Consider the following 17,435-nt stretch of genomic DNA (forward strand, 5'->3'; position numbering starts at 1 on the left):
CGGTGTTTCCACGGGTCACTAAAAGGTTTGGGGACTGAAAGTTGTAACAGTGGCTGCACAGTGGCGCAGTGGTTAGTGCTGTTACCTCACGGCGAGGAGGTTCCTGGTTGGAATCCCTGACAGGAGCCTCTCTGTGTGGATGTTCTCTCCGGGTACTCCGGCTTCTTCCCACGGTCCAAAAACATGCTCGTTAGGTTAATTGGTGGCCCTAAATTGTCCGTACAGTAGGTGTGAATGTGAGTGTGGCTGGTTGTCTGTCTCAGTCTGTCAGTCCTGTTTAATAACTGGCAAACAGTCCACTCTGTTCTCTGTCAACTATCTGATGCTAACCAGACTTCTGCTAATTGCTACCTGCAGCTAGCTTCTCCTCCTGAACCAGCCACTTTACAAAGTCCATACTAAAGGAATGCTTTAGTATGAAAAATATAAATCAGGTGACTCCTCTCAGACAGGATCCAAAGAAAGCACTGGAGCACACAAATCAGTTAAGGCCAATTTTCTTCGTCGGTGCAGAGGACAGAAGTTTCCACGCAGACTCAAAGGACTGAGGAAACAAAGTGTGGCGAAACATTAGTCCTTTAAGGAGTGTAAATGAGTTAGTTATTTTTGAAAACTTGGGCCTTGGATTAATTTACAAAAGGCTGAATGAAAAAAGGGATGGGACTGGATACGCTTTTTCACTTCATCCTTACACCCTTTAGAACGTGGAGGAGTTCAAAACGAGAAAGAATCGAGACATTACAGAAAGTATGACATCACTGTTGTTTGCTTTGTTTTCATGTATATTTAAAAAAAAAAAAACAAGAAAGAAAGAAATTAAAAAATTAAAATGAATACACACATGAAGGTTTAGGTAAAATGAGGTCAAAGCTAACAGGCATTAAAGGTGAGGGTGAAACTGTGAATTAATCGGTGCACAGTTGATGAATCCTGCCCTCTCTGTCTCTGTCTCTGTCTCTGACTCGTAGCGCTGCAGCTCTTGTCTGACTCTCGGCTATGTGCTGAGCTCTGCAGCAGGTGGCAGGAGGAGAAGGAGTGTGAGCTCTGAACACGCAGCACAACGTGAGCTCAGAAACCAAAGTGGGAAACCAGTTCATATTAAAAGGGCAAGAGTGCCCTCTTGTGACTCAAAGAGAAGACTGTGTAACGCTCTGACATGATGCTGAAGGCTCTGCTCACCAGGCTCACTTTCTCTCTCTCCTCAGTCCAATGCTGGATTTGATTGACCAAAGACCTTCTCCTTTTCATCTGCAGTTTGCTGCGGGACTAGTGTATTCCGCCTGTGAACCTGAGCTAGAGAAAGCATCTTCACAGGGTTTGTTTTCCTGCATTGTACTTAAAATGGAATTTCAGAACCTACACAACTCGCTCTGCTGATTTGCTGCTTCTTCTGCCCTTGAGTTACTGAATTTTAAAACTGAATTTTCCTTGGATACCCCAGGTTTACTGAACGCCCTTTAATACACGCCTAAGATTGAAGTTCTTCCCTGTCTTGCTGAGAAATTTCTATACGCTTTTATAAAGTAACTCATCATAGTATTAAAGGAAAAAGAACTGTTCTTATGAAAAATGGGATTAAACAAAACCATAAATACTTGACTTGTTTTATGAGCGGCAGATTATATACGATTATTCTTCTTTCTGCTCCTTTTCAGTCAAGAGTTGAGATTTTATGTTTATATTTAATTGCATTGTTTGGTCAAGGAATTGAAGAAACTTAAAAATATATTTTTTTACTTGTCCTATATGCTATTTTTTTTTTGTATATATATATATATCTATATATGAGTTCAATTGTTTTTCTTTTTGTTCATGAGGTTTTACTTTAATGTGGTCTTACTGGTTGTGAAAATAACAGCACCGAGGGAGTTAAATGGAAGACGTGGGCGCTGTCGTTACTTTGCAAGACACACTAAGAAAATAACGCTGTAGGAGTTCATATTAAGATAATGCACGAGTATTTTTAAACGTAATGATGTTCTGTTACCGGTCAGCACGATCAGTGGAACTAAACTTGAACTGTTTGGCACAAATGAAGGTGAAACACGCTCAGACTGCGTTTCTCACGTCTTTAACAGTTTGTAATGTTGTGATGATGATTCACTTAAACCTCTATCGGGTGATAATACCCTAAAGTGCTGTGTATGTTTTTCAGTTCTGCTCTGGGATTTTCCTGAAGAATTTTTAATTTTGGTAGGTGTGACATTTACAGCCTGGAGACTGAATCCAGCCCCGTAAAGAGCTCCTGGTCCCTTTTTTTTTAACAAGCCTGTAAATACACACTTAATTTGTTTTCTGTCCGCAGTGAGATTAAAACCTGAGCATTGGGCGAGAGGTGTGTTTTTAAAAGGCTCCATTTCATTATTCCACAGTGCCCCCACGGTCAGGGAACAAACACGCTTGTGGAAAAAAAAAGTGTGTGATGTGGGGTTGAGACTTGTGTAAAAGGTTGCAGGTTGAGAGGGCCGGACATTTAAAAACGTTCACTGTTCACAACACCGATCTGAAAACTGAGATTTTTCTCCCCCTGCTAGTGAAATATGTTGTCCACATTTACCAGGCAGTGGGGGTAATAAATTCCGTTGAAGTTACAGCGCTGTAAAGTCAAACCACATCTCCCTGAATTCAGCGGTGGATGGCTGCAGCGAGGCCAACAGGGACCTGGGGAGTTTTTCTCAGCTAGTACCGAGAGACTCGCTGTGTGGGACACTGTGGTCACAACCAGGTGGTCTCGTTTTTTGTTTTTTTTTTAAAAACCTGCACCATGCACTGCAAAAAAAAACGTTTTTTCAAGATCTTAAACATCGATAAAAGGCGTTCAAATAGGTTAAATGTTAAGTTGAATCAGCAAGTTTTTTTTTTTAACTTGGTAAAGGTCACATGTTCACTTCACCATGTTTCTCTAACACTAATTTGTGTCCCTAGTCCATCTACAAACCCCCCAATGATGAGAAAAGTCCATCCTCTCCGTCTTTAGTCTGCTCCACTTTACAAAAAATGTGTGCTCGAACTGGCCGTTCGGAGACATCACAAAGGGCAGTAGCCCCTCCCCCTGGTGGGTGACACGCCTTCTCACCGTAAATAATAGGACATGTAGCGAGAAAGCCCAAACCAACCAAGCCCTTCCAGAGAGGGGGCGTGGTCAGACACAGCTCATTTACATTTAAAGGTACAGACACAGAAACAGCCTGTTCTGAGCAGGGCTGAAATAGAGGGATTTATAGACATGATCAAATACAGGATCAGAGTGGATTTAGAACAAGCTCTTGTTTTGGGGAGCTCTGAGACTTACAGTGAACTGGTAAATTGGTTAAAAAGGAGTATATAATGTGACCTTTAAACTATCTATTGTTTATATACTGTATATTTTTGTAGCATGTTACGAAGGATAAAAACTGCCTGATAAAAAGTATCAGAGAATAGGCTTAAACTGCCTTGATTGAAGCTTTTTTAATGTTCCTTAGATTAGATTTTTTGCAGTGTGCTTGGTTTGGCTGCAGGCCTGGATCGCTCCCTTTGGGCCTGTAGGACAGAAACCGTGTTAAATCATGCCTGTCCCTCTGTGTGTGGTGGTCGTGGAGGAGTCCTGCTTTAAATATGAACTGTTTGTATTTAATGGTACGTCATCTGAATGTATTCTTTATAGAGACACACACAGCTGCAGAGGGAGCTGCTGCGTACACACATCACATTTCTCGCTGCTGTGGAGGATTTATCTGTTTGGAAAGTCTCTTATAAAACCTGAAGTACTGTGAGAAAAAAATCAGACTTGGTTTATTTGGGAAATGAAGCATGTCATTGAAAAACACAGTTACATCAGATCAGGACTTCCTGAAGTACAAAAACCAACATGGTGGACCCTCCGGTTCCTCTGGAAAAACATCAGGAGGAGACGGGGGGTCGGGTGTTTATCAGTCATCTGTCAGAAATGTCCGTAATGAATCAAGCGATGGTCAGGATGGCTCGCTCCCTCTTCCTCCTCCTCTTCTTCTTCTCCTTAACCTGACCCATCGCCTCAGCGAAGAACATCACGTCCTCTTTGCTCTCTATCTCCCTCTGGAGGAAATGCAGCGCCGCGCTGTTGAAGCCCATCACGTCCTGAGACACCAGGAGAGAAGACGAGGTGGTCAGGACATTTAGAGAAAATAAAAACGTCTTTATTTGGCGGTTGAGCGTCTGATCAAGGTGTGACTCACTCTGATTTCCCGCACTTTGGAGAGGGTGTTGTTTCGCAGCTCGTCGATAACAGACACCAGCATCTGGTTACTGGAGATCTGACCAAAGTGGATCCTAGAAGGAAACAGAAGGACGATGTGAGCTCAGATCAAACCTGTACCATCAGAACATTCAACAGCAGCAGATACAGATCTACATTTACAATAAGACACATTCAAGAGAGCCATGAACAGAGAGTAAATGACCGACAGAGTACCCCGTGCACAGCCACAGGGTACTCAGCTTTTCTCAAATACAAGTAGGGGGGGGGGCCCCAAGCAAAAAAAGTTGGGGACCTTTGCTTTGGCCCATTTGATTCAGATCAATTGTTATATATTTCTGCCAACATTTATTACCTCCAACAAATAGATTCTGCTTTTGGTGCCATATCCCTGATTGTCAGCAGGATTAAGGAAACACACTCGGCTAGATTTACATAAAAATAGTTGAACTTATTTTGTCTTCTTATGTTACAAGCATTTTTTATTTTATTTGGGAGCTGATGTGATTCATGACCAGGCAATAATAGCAAAACCTCTAATGGCTGTGCAGATGTCTCAAAGCAGCCTGGAGCCTTTTCTGTTTTGCTTCTTTTTTTTTTTTTGTGTGACGAGCTACCATTCAGACGCCAGATCTCTAAACCCCTGACTCACTTATTCTGAAGACTTATTTTTAGGGTTTATGCCTTTATTTTGATAGGACAAAGGATGGATAGAGAGTGAAATCAAGGAGAGAGAGAGAGTGAGAGTGGGGAAATCACGTGCGAGAAAGAAGTTGAGGCTCGGGGACGATCACGGGCCGACCGCATCGAGGACCTCTGTACATGAGGCGTGCGGACTAACTGCCAAACCAACTGCCTCACTTGTGAAAAAATGTCCCTACGCACACACAGCCGGGTAGTTCACTTACTTGAGGAGGAAGAAGAGGCAGCGGCAGACCAGCTCCACCTCCAGGCCCTGCTGGATGTAGCTGTTGAACAGCTTCAGCAGCTCGGGGACGTACGGGAACGGTAAGACCAGCAGAGAAACCTCCAGCTCACTGTTAAAGCAACACACACAGAGGAGAAGGGTCACCATGGTGATGAGCTTAAAGGGTACAACCAGAGATGAATGTGTGGGTTTGGTCTCATGTCTCACCTCGATCGGACCTTCTTAATGACATCTAACACGTAGCGTGACGGCTGAACGACAGACACAGACAGACTCAAGGTTAAAACTTAATAAATCTAGATTTCTAACTAGTCTCAATGTCCTCCTTTTGAACTATTCTTCATCAGTATTCTACTTACTGTGACGTTTCCAAAGGCAACAAGAATAGGGTTGGGTTTGGGAAGAGGGACCTGCAAAACAACATCAGCCATTGGTCACATTTAGCTCATACGTACAGTATAACCTGCAAAAAACAAAATCCTGAAACTGGATCAGCGTCTACCCAGCCTTTGTAGATTTGTTACGCTCCACTGCGCTTAGATGTGGATAAACATTTGTTTTTGGTTTTTTTAATGCGAGCATTACTGGGTCATGTCTGTACCTCTTTGCCTGCTCGCTCACAGGCATACTTATGCTCCTCCATCTTTCTGGCTTCCTCTTTGAAAAGTTCCAGCGCCTCCATGATTCGCTCAGCCTGCAAAGAAATCACACAACAATTAAAACATCAACTGAGAAACTCTAAAACCAAGACTGTTTTCATGCGTTGCATTAACGCTCACTGGACTTTGAATATATTTTCTTTACATGCACTCTGAGTAGATTTGTATACACTGTAAGATTTGCTCCATTGTCAACTGCACAGCCCCTCCATTGCACATTTTGTACTTTTTGTTTTTTATATTTTTACATTTTTAAAATTTAAATTGTATATTATATATATTTGTAATTGCTTCTCATATTTCATTTTTTAAGTTCTGGCTATTTTTGCTTTATTTACCTTTGTTAACTGTTTTTTGCACCAATAAAACAAGACAAATTCTACTGCAAAATCTATGAAGAAGCCAAACCGGACATCAAATAATCCTGTTCCCCTGCTTAATTGCCTTTTGGTAGAGTTTAGCAGCACGGGTAATAATGACCGCTACACAAATTTTAGCCAAACACATAAGTATTTTGAAGTACCTGACATCAGCCCTGCAGCATATAAGTAGGCTACAACCTCATTTAAATATTCATATCTAAGTCATGCTCATAGAAAGATTCAACAAATGCTTAGGAGAGAGACTGATTTCAGGTCACAAGAGGTGAAGTTAACTCACAGCTTTGACCGTCTCGACTGTCTTCTTGCCGGCCGGCGCCGCCTCTCCTTGAGTCTCTCCAGGTACCTGAAGATGAAACAGAGCTAAAGCTTCACCTACATCAACATAACAAGTTCAATTAAAAAAGTTGTCTTATGGAAAATGTTGACAGTGTCCTGAAAAACTCACCACAGGCACGTCTCCTTTGGCCATGCTCTCCTCAAACTCTGCCTCTCGCTCCTACGAAGAAGCAAACAATGTCATTTAGAGAAACAGAGACAATGTGTGCGAGAGGGTTGTGTGAATGCATCGACACATTTGTCTGCGTCCTCAACCTCACCATCTCCCGTTCCTCGTCCAGGATGATGGGCTCCCTGGTCCTCTCCCACAGACGCAGGGATTTATCGTGTGAAGCTGACACGATGTGGTCACCGTTTGGGCTGATGGTCAGACACCAAACCTCCCGATGATGTCCCTGTGAGGCAGAGAGAAAAGAGAAATGTAAGCCTGTGAGCATTTCAGTTCTTTTAACAGTGCAGGAGAGAAACCTAAGCAGAGTGAGAGATTTATTAAGTCATCACTTGGAACAAAGAGAAAAACACCCAAGTGACTTCTTAATTATCCCTTCACCAATCTGACAAATAAAGGTCAGCCATGTACGTCTGATATTTAGTTGTGAGGGAACTCTGCCAATTTCCACATAGTCCATCAAGGTGTCAGTTTTGCGCCGTTGGATGGCGTGCGCCCTGCCGCCCAGTGGGTCCGTTTCTAGAGCGTGAGCGTAGCCATGATCAGCTGTGCACACATCACAGGAGAACTACAAGATCGCGCAGGACTACAGAGAAAAACGGGCAAACAACATGTTGCTTTGTCTTTCTGAGGATGATTTGTTGTGACAAATTTGACCTTAATGTTGATAAAGTGATGGAAAATATGATCGGGTGTCCGTTTATTGTGTTTCATTTTGAAATTGACGGGACGCTCCGTGCATGTCCTTGTCTTGACTTCCTGTCCGGGTCGATGTACTCTGTTCAGCTTGACGCATGCCTGCTGTTGACAAGCTCCTGAGACGGATTGTGGTGCTCACTGTGGAAACACAATCATTGACTACAGTGGCAGCGAACGGCGCCACAGTGTGCATGGACGGTGCGGAAGTTGGCAGTAAGCCACTGAATGGGGGGGGAAAAAAAAAAAAAAAAAAAAAAAGGTGTCACCTCCAGCGTCTGGATGTGCTCAAACTTGTCGGCGTCCCATTGTTTGATCTTCTTGTCTTTTCCCGCCGTGAAGAAGAGATGAGTCTTTGGGACAAACTGGAGGAACATGACGCTGTGGAGAGAAAAACAGAGTTTGGGGGGAATAGAGATAATTAGAAGAATAAATATATAATCAATCAAAAGCTGGAAAGAAGAGAAGAGTGACAAGACAGAAAAGGAAGAAAGAGAAAAAGATAAATTAGAAAGCTAACCATTAAAAAATAAACAGAATGAGGTTAATAAAATGAACATGGAGGCGGCTGGAATTAAAGCAAAATGAAATACTGGGAGGACAAGAGAAGACACAGAGGAGGTGAAGTGAGATAATTCATGAGACAACAGATGAGCGTGGAGATGAAGGAGCAGCTGGTGTGAAGTCAGCGGGCAGTCAGAGTTTAAAGGACAGAGATCAGAGTCCCTGAACACAACACATGACGTCAGAGCTGCAAACTCCACAGCAGAGAAAATGATGTCATCACAATATATTTGATTTTAAAAAAATGTTCACGTTCCACTGCCTGATGCGTGGTGTGTATTCCTGGGCGTTACCTGTCGTCATGAGCGAACATGGAGCGGTGACAGTCGCCAAAATCCAAACCCCAGATCTTCACGTTTCTGTCAGCGGAGCCCGTGGCGATCAGAGTGTTATCCTGAGGAAACGAAACAAAACCTCAGAGCCTGTGAGGCAGTGCTGCGGGTCAAAAGGACCTAATTGAAGACTATACAGGTTTCAGAAACAGATGCAATGACAGCTACGGTTTGGGGAAGTTATGGGGAACTAATTAATAATAATATAGGATGCAGGATTAAAATATTTCATACACAGCTGATGGAGGTGTTAAAGAACAATTCAGCACATCTGTAACATGCCAAGGATAGGGTTATAGTGTCTTTTAGTGATTTAAACTCCCTTTTTCTCTGAACCTGTAAACTCCACATTTCACTTCAGAGGAGGAAACATGTCAATGTTAGGATTTCTAAATCAAGTGAAAGAGTTTTAGGTTCAACATTTTTTTTTCTCAAAGACATCAGAATCTGGTTGCATGAACCGGTGTCGGTTATCCTCACGGAGAAAATGCTAAACTAACAGTTTGAAAAATGTAAACATCAATGGGAAGAGATCGCTTTGGACTCATCTTGACACCTTACTTACTTTTCTTTCATTTTTTATGTTTATGGATATTTCCCATGTGGACGGCTTGGATTCATAAATAATAAAAAATAATGGATATGTATATGTTTAGGCCCTGTGTACACCTTGCATTCTTTTCTGAGTGCCAGCATCTTTTTGCAATTGTTTTAAGTGAGGAGAGAGCGCTCTCAGCAGAAGACGGCCGCCGGGTGAAGAAGCACAGCGCTCAGTGTCTTTTTTTATGAGCGCTGAGCTTGAGAGTACTCACATGTGAGATGTCCAGACAGAGGACAGGCAGCTTGTGTCCGTACAGAGAGAGGAAGAACTGAAGGAGACAGAGGAGGAGTATATAACTCTTCTGATAAAACGTTGAATATACGGGTACTGTCATTACTGTATGACTTGATACGTGTGTGTGTACCTTCAGTGTGTCGGTGTAGAAGACCTTCACGGTGCAGTCTAACAGAGAGACAGCCAGCAGTCTGTGGTCGGGAGACAACTTCACACACAGAACGTCCTCCTCCAGCTGCAGAGTGCGTGTGTGTTTCACTGTCAGCCTCCTGTATCACACACACACACACAAATATACACAAAATGAGTTAGTGCCTCTGATGAGGGGAGGGAATTGATTCCACAGACGGGGGGGGGGGGGCTGCATCTGAGAAGGCGAGGTCACCCCTGAGTTTGCGCTGAGCTCGAGGGTCGGCAGAAAAAGGCTGCTCAGAGGAGCTGAGCGATCGTCCCGGGGTGTAAGGGATTAAACGTTCTGATAGATACGAGGGGGCTAAACCATGAAGGGGCTTAAAAACAAGTAATGCAATTCGAAAGTGAACTTTAAAATCAACAGGGAGCCAGTGAAGGGAGGCGAGTACAGGGGTGATGTGCAGCAGCGTTTTGCACATACTGCAGACGTGAGAGCGAGGACTCACTGACTAACATTTAGAGAGATTTGCAGAAGTCCAGGCGAGAGGTGTTAAAAGCAAGGATTACTTTTAATGCATCTTGGAGACTTAAAATCGGTTTCTTTGTATAAGGAGGCGGTTTCTTTAAAAAACCTCGTACAGTAGGTGAGAGCTTCATTTGGAGTGCAGTGACATGTGAGGTCAGCCTAAATCAATCACACTGATATAAGAGTGTTTAATAAAGTGATGACTTACTTCTGGCTGCTGCCTTGGTCCTTTATGAGCTCAAAGTCCCAGAACTTCACTGTTTTATCTGCACTGCCCGTCACAATCCCTCTCTGCAGAAATACAATTCAGACACACACATGCATAATATATATATTTAAGGCAAATGAAAAAAAGACGAGGAAGAGACGGTTAGTTATTTCAAATCTGAATGACACTGTTAAAAAACACAGATAAGGGTCAAGCAGGGTGTGACTGCAGGTAGTGGAGTTTACCTGGTCGGGGGCCAGGCACAGAGACCACAGCGCTCCTCCGTGAGCGTCCACTGTCTCCAGGAGGCTTCCTGAGGCCAACTCAAAGATCTGCAGCTTCCCACTCTGAGGGGAAAAAAAAACACAGACCTCACTGAAAATAAATAATGAACTTTTTTTGACTTGATTTTCTCAAAAGCTGGCTAAACACTGAAGCTTCAGTGTCCGTGACATGGCAAACTGTGTGCACATTGACTCGAGCGAGGAGGAGACTTGAATTTGGCCTGCAGTACCCATTTTAAACACTAGGTGTCAGATTTACATATTGCTCCTTTAAAGGAAAACGATATTAGCATGAAACACAAAACTGTCTCCTGAAGAGCAGAAAATGCAGGCAGAGTGGGAAACCTAGATGCTGAGTTGTTCTGTGTGTTTTTATACCTTTGTCCCGAGAATGATCTGTCTGTCTCCGGGCACGAAGAGGGAGCACAGAGCGTATTCACAGGCCATTGTGCGGATCACCTGCAGCGTTGACCTGTAAGGACAGTGTGTTAAACCGACATGACTGTGAGGAAAACTAAAACTACCAAAACCTACTGATAAGATCTTTCTAGAACCTGAATCGGTCTCACCTGTTCCAAACTTTGACTGTGTCCCCGGAGGCGGAGAGGACGGCCAGGTTGTCGGTGCTGAAGGCCAGCGTGCGGACGTCTGTCCGATGTCCGCCGAGCGTGAGGCGAGCCGTCTTGTTGGCTGTCGGGATTTTGTCTGAAGGCTTCAAGGTGTACGTCTCCACGGTGTTGTTCTGCAGCAGCAGCGCCACCTTCAGCTCGCCGCCTGCACATGACAGGCAGTCCACCCACCTGAAGGAGCAGGGAGGAGGAGTGTGAAGGGTTGAACCGAACTTTAACTTTAACAAGGACTGCCAAAGTCAGCTCTACGACCTCTGACCTAAAGATATGTGTGGCTCCACACTGACCTGATCTTTGAAGAAGCTTTGATGTTGGTCAGTCTGATGATCTCGTCCTTCAGCATCCTCTCCACCACCGGCTCTGCTGCCTCCTCACCTGCATCTTCCTGAGCTCTACAGCAGGGGGCAGCAACACAACAAGTCTCAGTATGTTCGACCTCCAAACAGAGTAACCTCAGCAGCATTTCCCCTACCATCCCCACCCCCTCTCTGGATCCTTGCTTGTTTTGTTCTTACTTTCTGATGCTAGACACTTTGGATAAAAGCGTCTGCTAAACGAATTGTAGGCTCATTTTTGCAGTAATAGTTATATTTCTAGTATCAGTACGAACAAAGATAGTAAACATGTAACCAAACAGATGTTTTCATCTCGTCTCGTCTTACTTTGATGCCTTCTTCTTCGCTTTCTTCATCTTCTTGGTCATTTTCTTCTGCACCTCCTCCTCTGACAGCACAGTGAAGAGCTCCAGGATCGAGTCGTTACCCTGATGAAGAGGGGAGAGAGATAAGATTAAATACATGTATATGATAAATCTAAAACAACCATGCATTTAACAATGAACTTAAAGCACTCCTTCAGCGTTTAATCTTCATCTTCATGTGCAGATCTCCAGGAGGAGGAAGGTTTCAGATATTGAATCGTGCTTCAGGAGGAAGCCGATGATGCTTCGCACACTCACATGGCAGGCGATGACTCGGGCCTTTGTGTCGGATGTCAGGGAGACGACTCGGTCTCTGGCCTCTCTCAGGATGGAGCCGGCTTTCTTACAACTCAAGATCCGCTGAGAGATGAAGAAAAAGCAAGAGAAGAAGAGATTGAACTGATGTCGTGAAGGTGCTCTGCTGCTGTAACGTCATTTTAAAAACTTGACTCAATAACATACAGAACACCTGATGTTACTTTACAACTATTCTGGAAGTGTGAAAACTCTTGTTTACCTCTTCAAGACTTTCATCCGCCTCGTCCTCATTGTGTTCATCGTCGTCATCGAGGAGAGTCTTCCCCTTTTTCACCTGAGGCTCACCTTCAGCTTTCTCCTGAGGAGGATGGAGACAGGCAGACAGTCAGAGAGAGAGAGAGAGAGAGAGAGAGGGAGAGAGAGAGAGACAGGCAGACAGTCAGAGAGAGAGAGAGGGAGAGGGAGAGAGAGAGAGAGACAGGCAGTCAGAGAGAGAGAGAGACAGAGAGAGAGAGAGAGAGAGACAGGCAGACAGTCAGAGAGAGAGAGAGAGAGAGAGAGAGACAGAGAGAGACAGAGAGAGAGAGAGCGACAGGCAGACAGTCAGAGAGAGAGACAGAGAGAGCGAGAGAGACAGAGAGAGAGAGAGGCAGGCAGACAGTCAGAGAGAGAGAGACAGAGAGAGAGAGAGAGAGAGCGAGAGAGACAGAGAGAGAGACAGAGACAGAGACAGACACACATTGTTCCTCACCTGCTGCAGGTAGTTGATGTCCCAGGCTCGGAGCTCACTGTCTGCTGAGCCCGTCAACAGCCTGTTCTCCTGCTTCAGCAGCACCATGCCCCAAACCTAACACACACACACACACACACACACACACACACACACACACACTAAACGCATTAGTAATCAATAATACTGTGTATATAACATGAACAATTTAGACTGACAAATATAAACATACATATGAGGAAGCTTGGAGGTCAAAGTTCAGCTGACTACAGTGAGCCTACAGTCTGTAATTTCACATTGATGCGATTATCAGCCTTCATTCAGCTAAATGTATTAATACCGTCTGCCTCCCTGATGGTTAACAACAGGGTCAACAACACTAATCAAATCACAGACAAAACTCAGGAGACTCAAACTCTTTCAGCTTCAGGACGGAGCAGAGCTGAAAAGTCTCCGAGCGTGGGAACCGTTCCATGAGGTGTGTGCTAATCCAGGCTAGAACACCTCCAGCCAGCTACTCATCCAGCTCCCGGGTTTCCTGTTGTCTGTTTCAGGGATGATAAAGTAAGAAACCCTCTTACCTCGCTGCGATGGCCCACCATGGTCTGGAAGCAGTGCTGTGTGTCCAGGTCCCACCACTTCACAAAACTGTCCTTGGAGCTGAACAGCAGCAGAGAACACCGACAAACCGACTTAGTTAGTTTCAACAATTTTGATTCTTATGGAAAGGTATTCAGCTAAAAATAAAAAAAATATCTTAATCATCATGAAATGTATGGAACATTTACGGCCGGAGCTGGGCACATGTCCGACAATCCGTTAATTATCAGCCCGTTATTTGAAAAATAATCTTTGCTCTTATGGATCGAGGACAACCTGAGCGAGAGCACAGCGCCTCTTGTACTTCAGAGAGCTTATTGAATAACGAGCACAAATACCCGTCTCTGCCCAAGGGCCTTTATTCTGAAATGCTGCCTGACCTACATGAAGGAACTTCTGGAGCACCACTGGACTGACGATGGGGGGGGGGGATATATAGAATAGTTTCTATTATTTGTAAAATTTGAACACAGACACGTGTGTGATTCAGAGTTTTCTAAGTCATCATGGTCTCTTCAGAACATGACTCTATTGAGTAACAGCTGATGTTTGTTTTTTTTGGTAAAACTGGTTACTGACATGACATGTTTATCGTAGCCATGGAAACAACTGATGTAACGTCAAAGCCCGCCGCAAAAGGAAGCAGGAACGGTTAACAAAGTTCCATTGTTGATAAACTTTGCCCCCCTCTGTTTAAACAGTCGCTAAGTCAAACCAGAGATCATGAAGCTGATAAGTGATGATGCCATGGTCAGGGTTTTAAAGCATTCTGTAACGTAGGTCATTCCTGCAGCCCTCTGTTAGTCCAGCAGCTGAAGGACCTGCTGGTTTAGAAGGTGTGGTTACCTGGTGACCAGGAGGTTCTTGTCTTTGAGGAACAAAGCCTCTGTGATGACGTCTTTGTGGCCTCTCAGCCTGTACAACCCACACTCATTGATGATGTCCCACACGATCACGTCTGTGTCCTGAAGGCAGCAGAGAAGAGGGTACGGCACATTAGCAAAACATAGCAGCCGCCCAGAAGATTTCATAAAGTCTTAACATCAAGGAAAATAACGTGCATTTTTATGATTCAGGCATTTTAATGTGTTACTTTATTCTTGATCTTGCTACCACTCTTATAAAATAAGTCATCCTACAGCACACTTTTAAAAGTAAGTAAGATGTCACACAAATGTTGAGGAAAACAGAAAAACGTCCTCCTGACTCACCTTGGACCCGGTGACGAGCCGAGCTCCGAGCTTGTCGTAGTGAATGACGCTGACGGCCGACTTGTGGCCGTTGAAGGAGACGTTGTTCTCCCCGTCCATCAAGCTGAAGATTCTCACAGCGCCGTCCTCGTAGCCCACAGCGATGTGGATGCCATCGGGCGAGGGGCAGAGGAAGGTCACCTCGTGTTTCTGCCCCTTCAGGATCAGGACCTGAACACGGAGACAAGTGAAGGATCAGAGCTGGAAACAAATCAGAGTTTAGAGAACTTTCTAGAGTCAAATGTAGAAAAAAAAAAAAAAAAAAAAAAACTCACTTTCTCTCCTTTCCGGACGTCCCAGATGAACACGTGTTCACACGCAGCCACAGCGACATAGCGTCCCTTCTCTCCGCCTCGGAGGGTCACATAAGCAATGTTTGCTTTCTGGCTTCCGATGACTCCGAACACAGCACTGGCAACATAGCGCAGGTACTGCTTGGTCAACCCCATGACCGGCGGCCGGATGTGGAGTTAAATCCTGTTTCATAAATAAACAGGAGACAATCCGGTTATTTTCTCACCAAAGTGACATAAATACAAAACATGGATCACAACATATGTGAAAAAAACACAACTTAGAACAGATATCAATGTTTATTATGAATCTATTCTACATAAAAGAGGCTCTGTTCTCCACATAATGTGCAAAATGGACTTTATATATGTGCATACAAAGTAATATCTTGATGTTTTCTGTCCATGAAAAATCAGTCAAGCTCTTCCACAGGAAACGAGGGAAACATCTCTGTCTGACTCACGGATTAGGAACAGCGTTGTTGTGTTAAATATGGGAGGGGGCTTCATAAAACAGCGTTCAGAGTGTTTGATTTCATGGGGCGGCTGTGGCTCACTAACCTCTACCATCAGTGTGTGACTGGGTAGGTGTTAAAGTATAAGCTCAAGTCCATTTACCATTTTGATAAATGCAGGTGAGTCAGAAGTTTTAAAATCAATGAGTTATTGCATTCAATGATCAAGATCTCAATATCAATATATTTGCCTTAATCGAGCAGCTCTAAGATATACAATACTGTATTGTTCCCCAGGGGGAAATGAGTGGTCACAGCTTGCACAGTTGGGACATATATACACACATAATACAAGGAGAAACCATGGGAGAAACACCTGAACAGCAGCACGGATCAGTAACCATAGCAGCCAATATAACAGTCAATGTGGGAGTTTGTTAGGAGCTTCAGAAGCCGAGGGGACAAAGCTCTTTTTCTAACATTATTAGTATGTTAAAACGTATTTACATTAAAAAATAAATAAAAAATCAATGCAAAAACTTAGATCATGTCTTTGCCGGTAAAGGTGAGCTTTTAATGATCCGTGTTTATTTTCTTGGCATTATCTGAAGCTAATATCTTAACACCACTCTTGTATTGTAAGAGAATGAGAAATCACAAACGTTTATGATGCTGACCGACATACTTTTAGTAAAATAGGAGCCTGAGATAGCAGCACGCTAGTCTGGAAATACAGTGACGCGTTTGTTTTAGTGTACCACGCTACCCCGCGCGGTCGGAGTTAAAGCTTCTGTCGCTTAAATGCATTCACACGCGGAGACACCGCCCCGCCCAGCAAGCGCTGTACAACGAATCGAGTAAACCCGACCACGACACATCGGTCGTTCCTGAACCCACGTGGAGAAATTGAAGTGTAAATGCAGATATATAAAGACAACACGGTGTTTATTTATATCCCGATACGATTTTCAACATGTAAATATCTCCCTTTAAACGTTAATGTTTTGTATATTTAGTTAGTTTCTCTTCTTACCTCTGAACTTTCGCGGCTGCTAGCTTCACTTGTGTTGTGTTTCCAGGACTGCTCTTTAAGACTCGATCAGTCGATCACAGATACGTAGAAAAAGCTGATTGTTTTCAGTCTATGGTGGAAAGTAATTTGTAATTTATTTCAAGGATAGCCCCTTGAGATGCATCATCTCATTTTCAAGCGGGTCCTTACAAAACATAAATTAATCATCATAATACAAAATCAAAATAAAAGGTAAATCCAAAACATAATACCAAACATTTAAACACAGAGACACACACACACACACACACACACACACACGCACACACACACACACACACACACACACACACACACACACACACACGCACACACTCACAATCACTCACACTTAATGCTCCCCCAAGCCTAGCCATCCACCATCCAGCCAATATTACACAATCAGAAAAAATCTGAAGAAAAAAATAAATTAAATAAATAATAATAATAATAATGATAATAATAATAAAAATAAAGGAAAACATCTGCATATATATATATGCATACAGACTATACAGTACATACACACATAGTGTATGCAAAGTAAAGTAAAGGAATCCATTTGGCATAAAAAAGAATAGACCGTTTTAAAGTCAAATTAACATAAACAGTAACAACATTTAATTTAAGTTGTTTTTATTTCGAACATGTACAAAAGAGAAGAAAAGAAAAATGACAAATAAGCAGACAGGAAAAAAAAGTAATATGTACAAACAATGAAGAACATCATACAAAAGAACACTAGTCTTTTTATTTACACACCCGAGAAGGAGTGGGCAAGTAAACAATAAGAAGTAGAATAATAGGGAGTAAATAAGTATACTTCTTTGATTGGATTAATAAAGTTTTCTAATCTAATTAAAGAAGTATAAATTTATTTAATCCAACCCTTCGCCATTAATCACCAATGATCCTGTCAGTTTCTTATTTTTATACATAACCTAAACATTATTTCTCTAAACATGTCTAAATATATATTTATTACTTATTTATTATCTTCCACATACAACTTATACAATCCTTAATATAGAAATATAAATTAAAAAATGTTACATTAATCTTAGTGAAAAAGAAAGTTACGTCAATAAGTAGCATTTATGGGACATTACTGTGGTAAAATAATGAAAATAATTTGTTATTTAACATTTAATGCTCGATCGTTCACTCTCTGTTGCTTCTGTCTGCGTTCTCACAGAAGAGC

At 43.0% G+C, this 17,435-nt stretch overlaps 1 protein-coding gene across 1 annotated transcript; it reads right to left on the reverse strand.

The window, feature by feature from the left end:
* Positions 1–3,758: 3,758 nt before the first annotated feature.
* wdr3 (WD repeat domain 3) lies at positions 3,759–16,319 on the reverse strand. The gene is made up of 27 exons (XM_061053545.1): positions 16,217–16,319; positions 14,711–14,912; positions 14,397–14,606; positions 14,032–14,150; positions 13,167–13,245; positions 12,607–12,702; positions 12,115–12,213; positions 11,856–11,957; positions 11,560–11,660; positions 11,185–11,289; positions 10,838–11,068; positions 10,647–10,740; positions 10,230–10,331; positions 9,985–10,067; positions 9,249–9,387; positions 9,096–9,152; positions 8,245–8,345; positions 7,657–7,768; positions 6,783–6,917; positions 6,632–6,682; positions 6,464–6,529; positions 5,746–5,838; positions 5,504–5,554; positions 5,352–5,395; positions 5,125–5,253; positions 4,197–4,290; positions 3,759–4,098 (listed from the first exon to the last, which is right to left on the reverse strand). Exons 2-27 carry the CDS (start codon positions 14,882–14,884, stop codon positions 3,943–3,945), a joined length of 2,823 nt encoding a protein of 940 aa, XP_060909528.1. The 5' UTR covers positions 14,885–14,912; positions 16,217–16,319; the 3' UTR covers positions 3,759–3,942.
* Between the last annotated feature and the right edge of the window lie 1,116 nt (positions 16,320–17,435).

Source organism: Labrus mixtus, chromosome 13 (assembly GCF_963584025.1).
Source record: "Labrus mixtus chromosome 13, fLabMix1.1, whole genome shotgun sequence".
NCBI classification, from domain to species: Eukaryota; Metazoa; Chordata; class Actinopteri; order Labriformes; family Labridae; genus Labrus; species Labrus mixtus.

Excerpts from the sequence above, each read along its gene's own strand:
- wdr3 (XM_061053545.1), bottom strand. The coding sequence starts at position 14,884 with ATGGGGTTGACCAAGCAGTACCTGCGCTATGTTGCCAGTGCTGTGTTC. Across the intron at positions 9,388-9,984 it reads GACCAAGGCAGCAGCCAGAA|GAGGCTGACAGTGAAACACA; the intron begins GTAAGTCATCAC and ends TGTGTGATACAG. Across the intron at positions 5,839-6,463 it reads CAGTCGAGACGGTCAAAGCT|GCTGAGCGAATCATGGAGGC; the intron begins GTGAGTTAACTT and ends ATTTCTTTGCAG.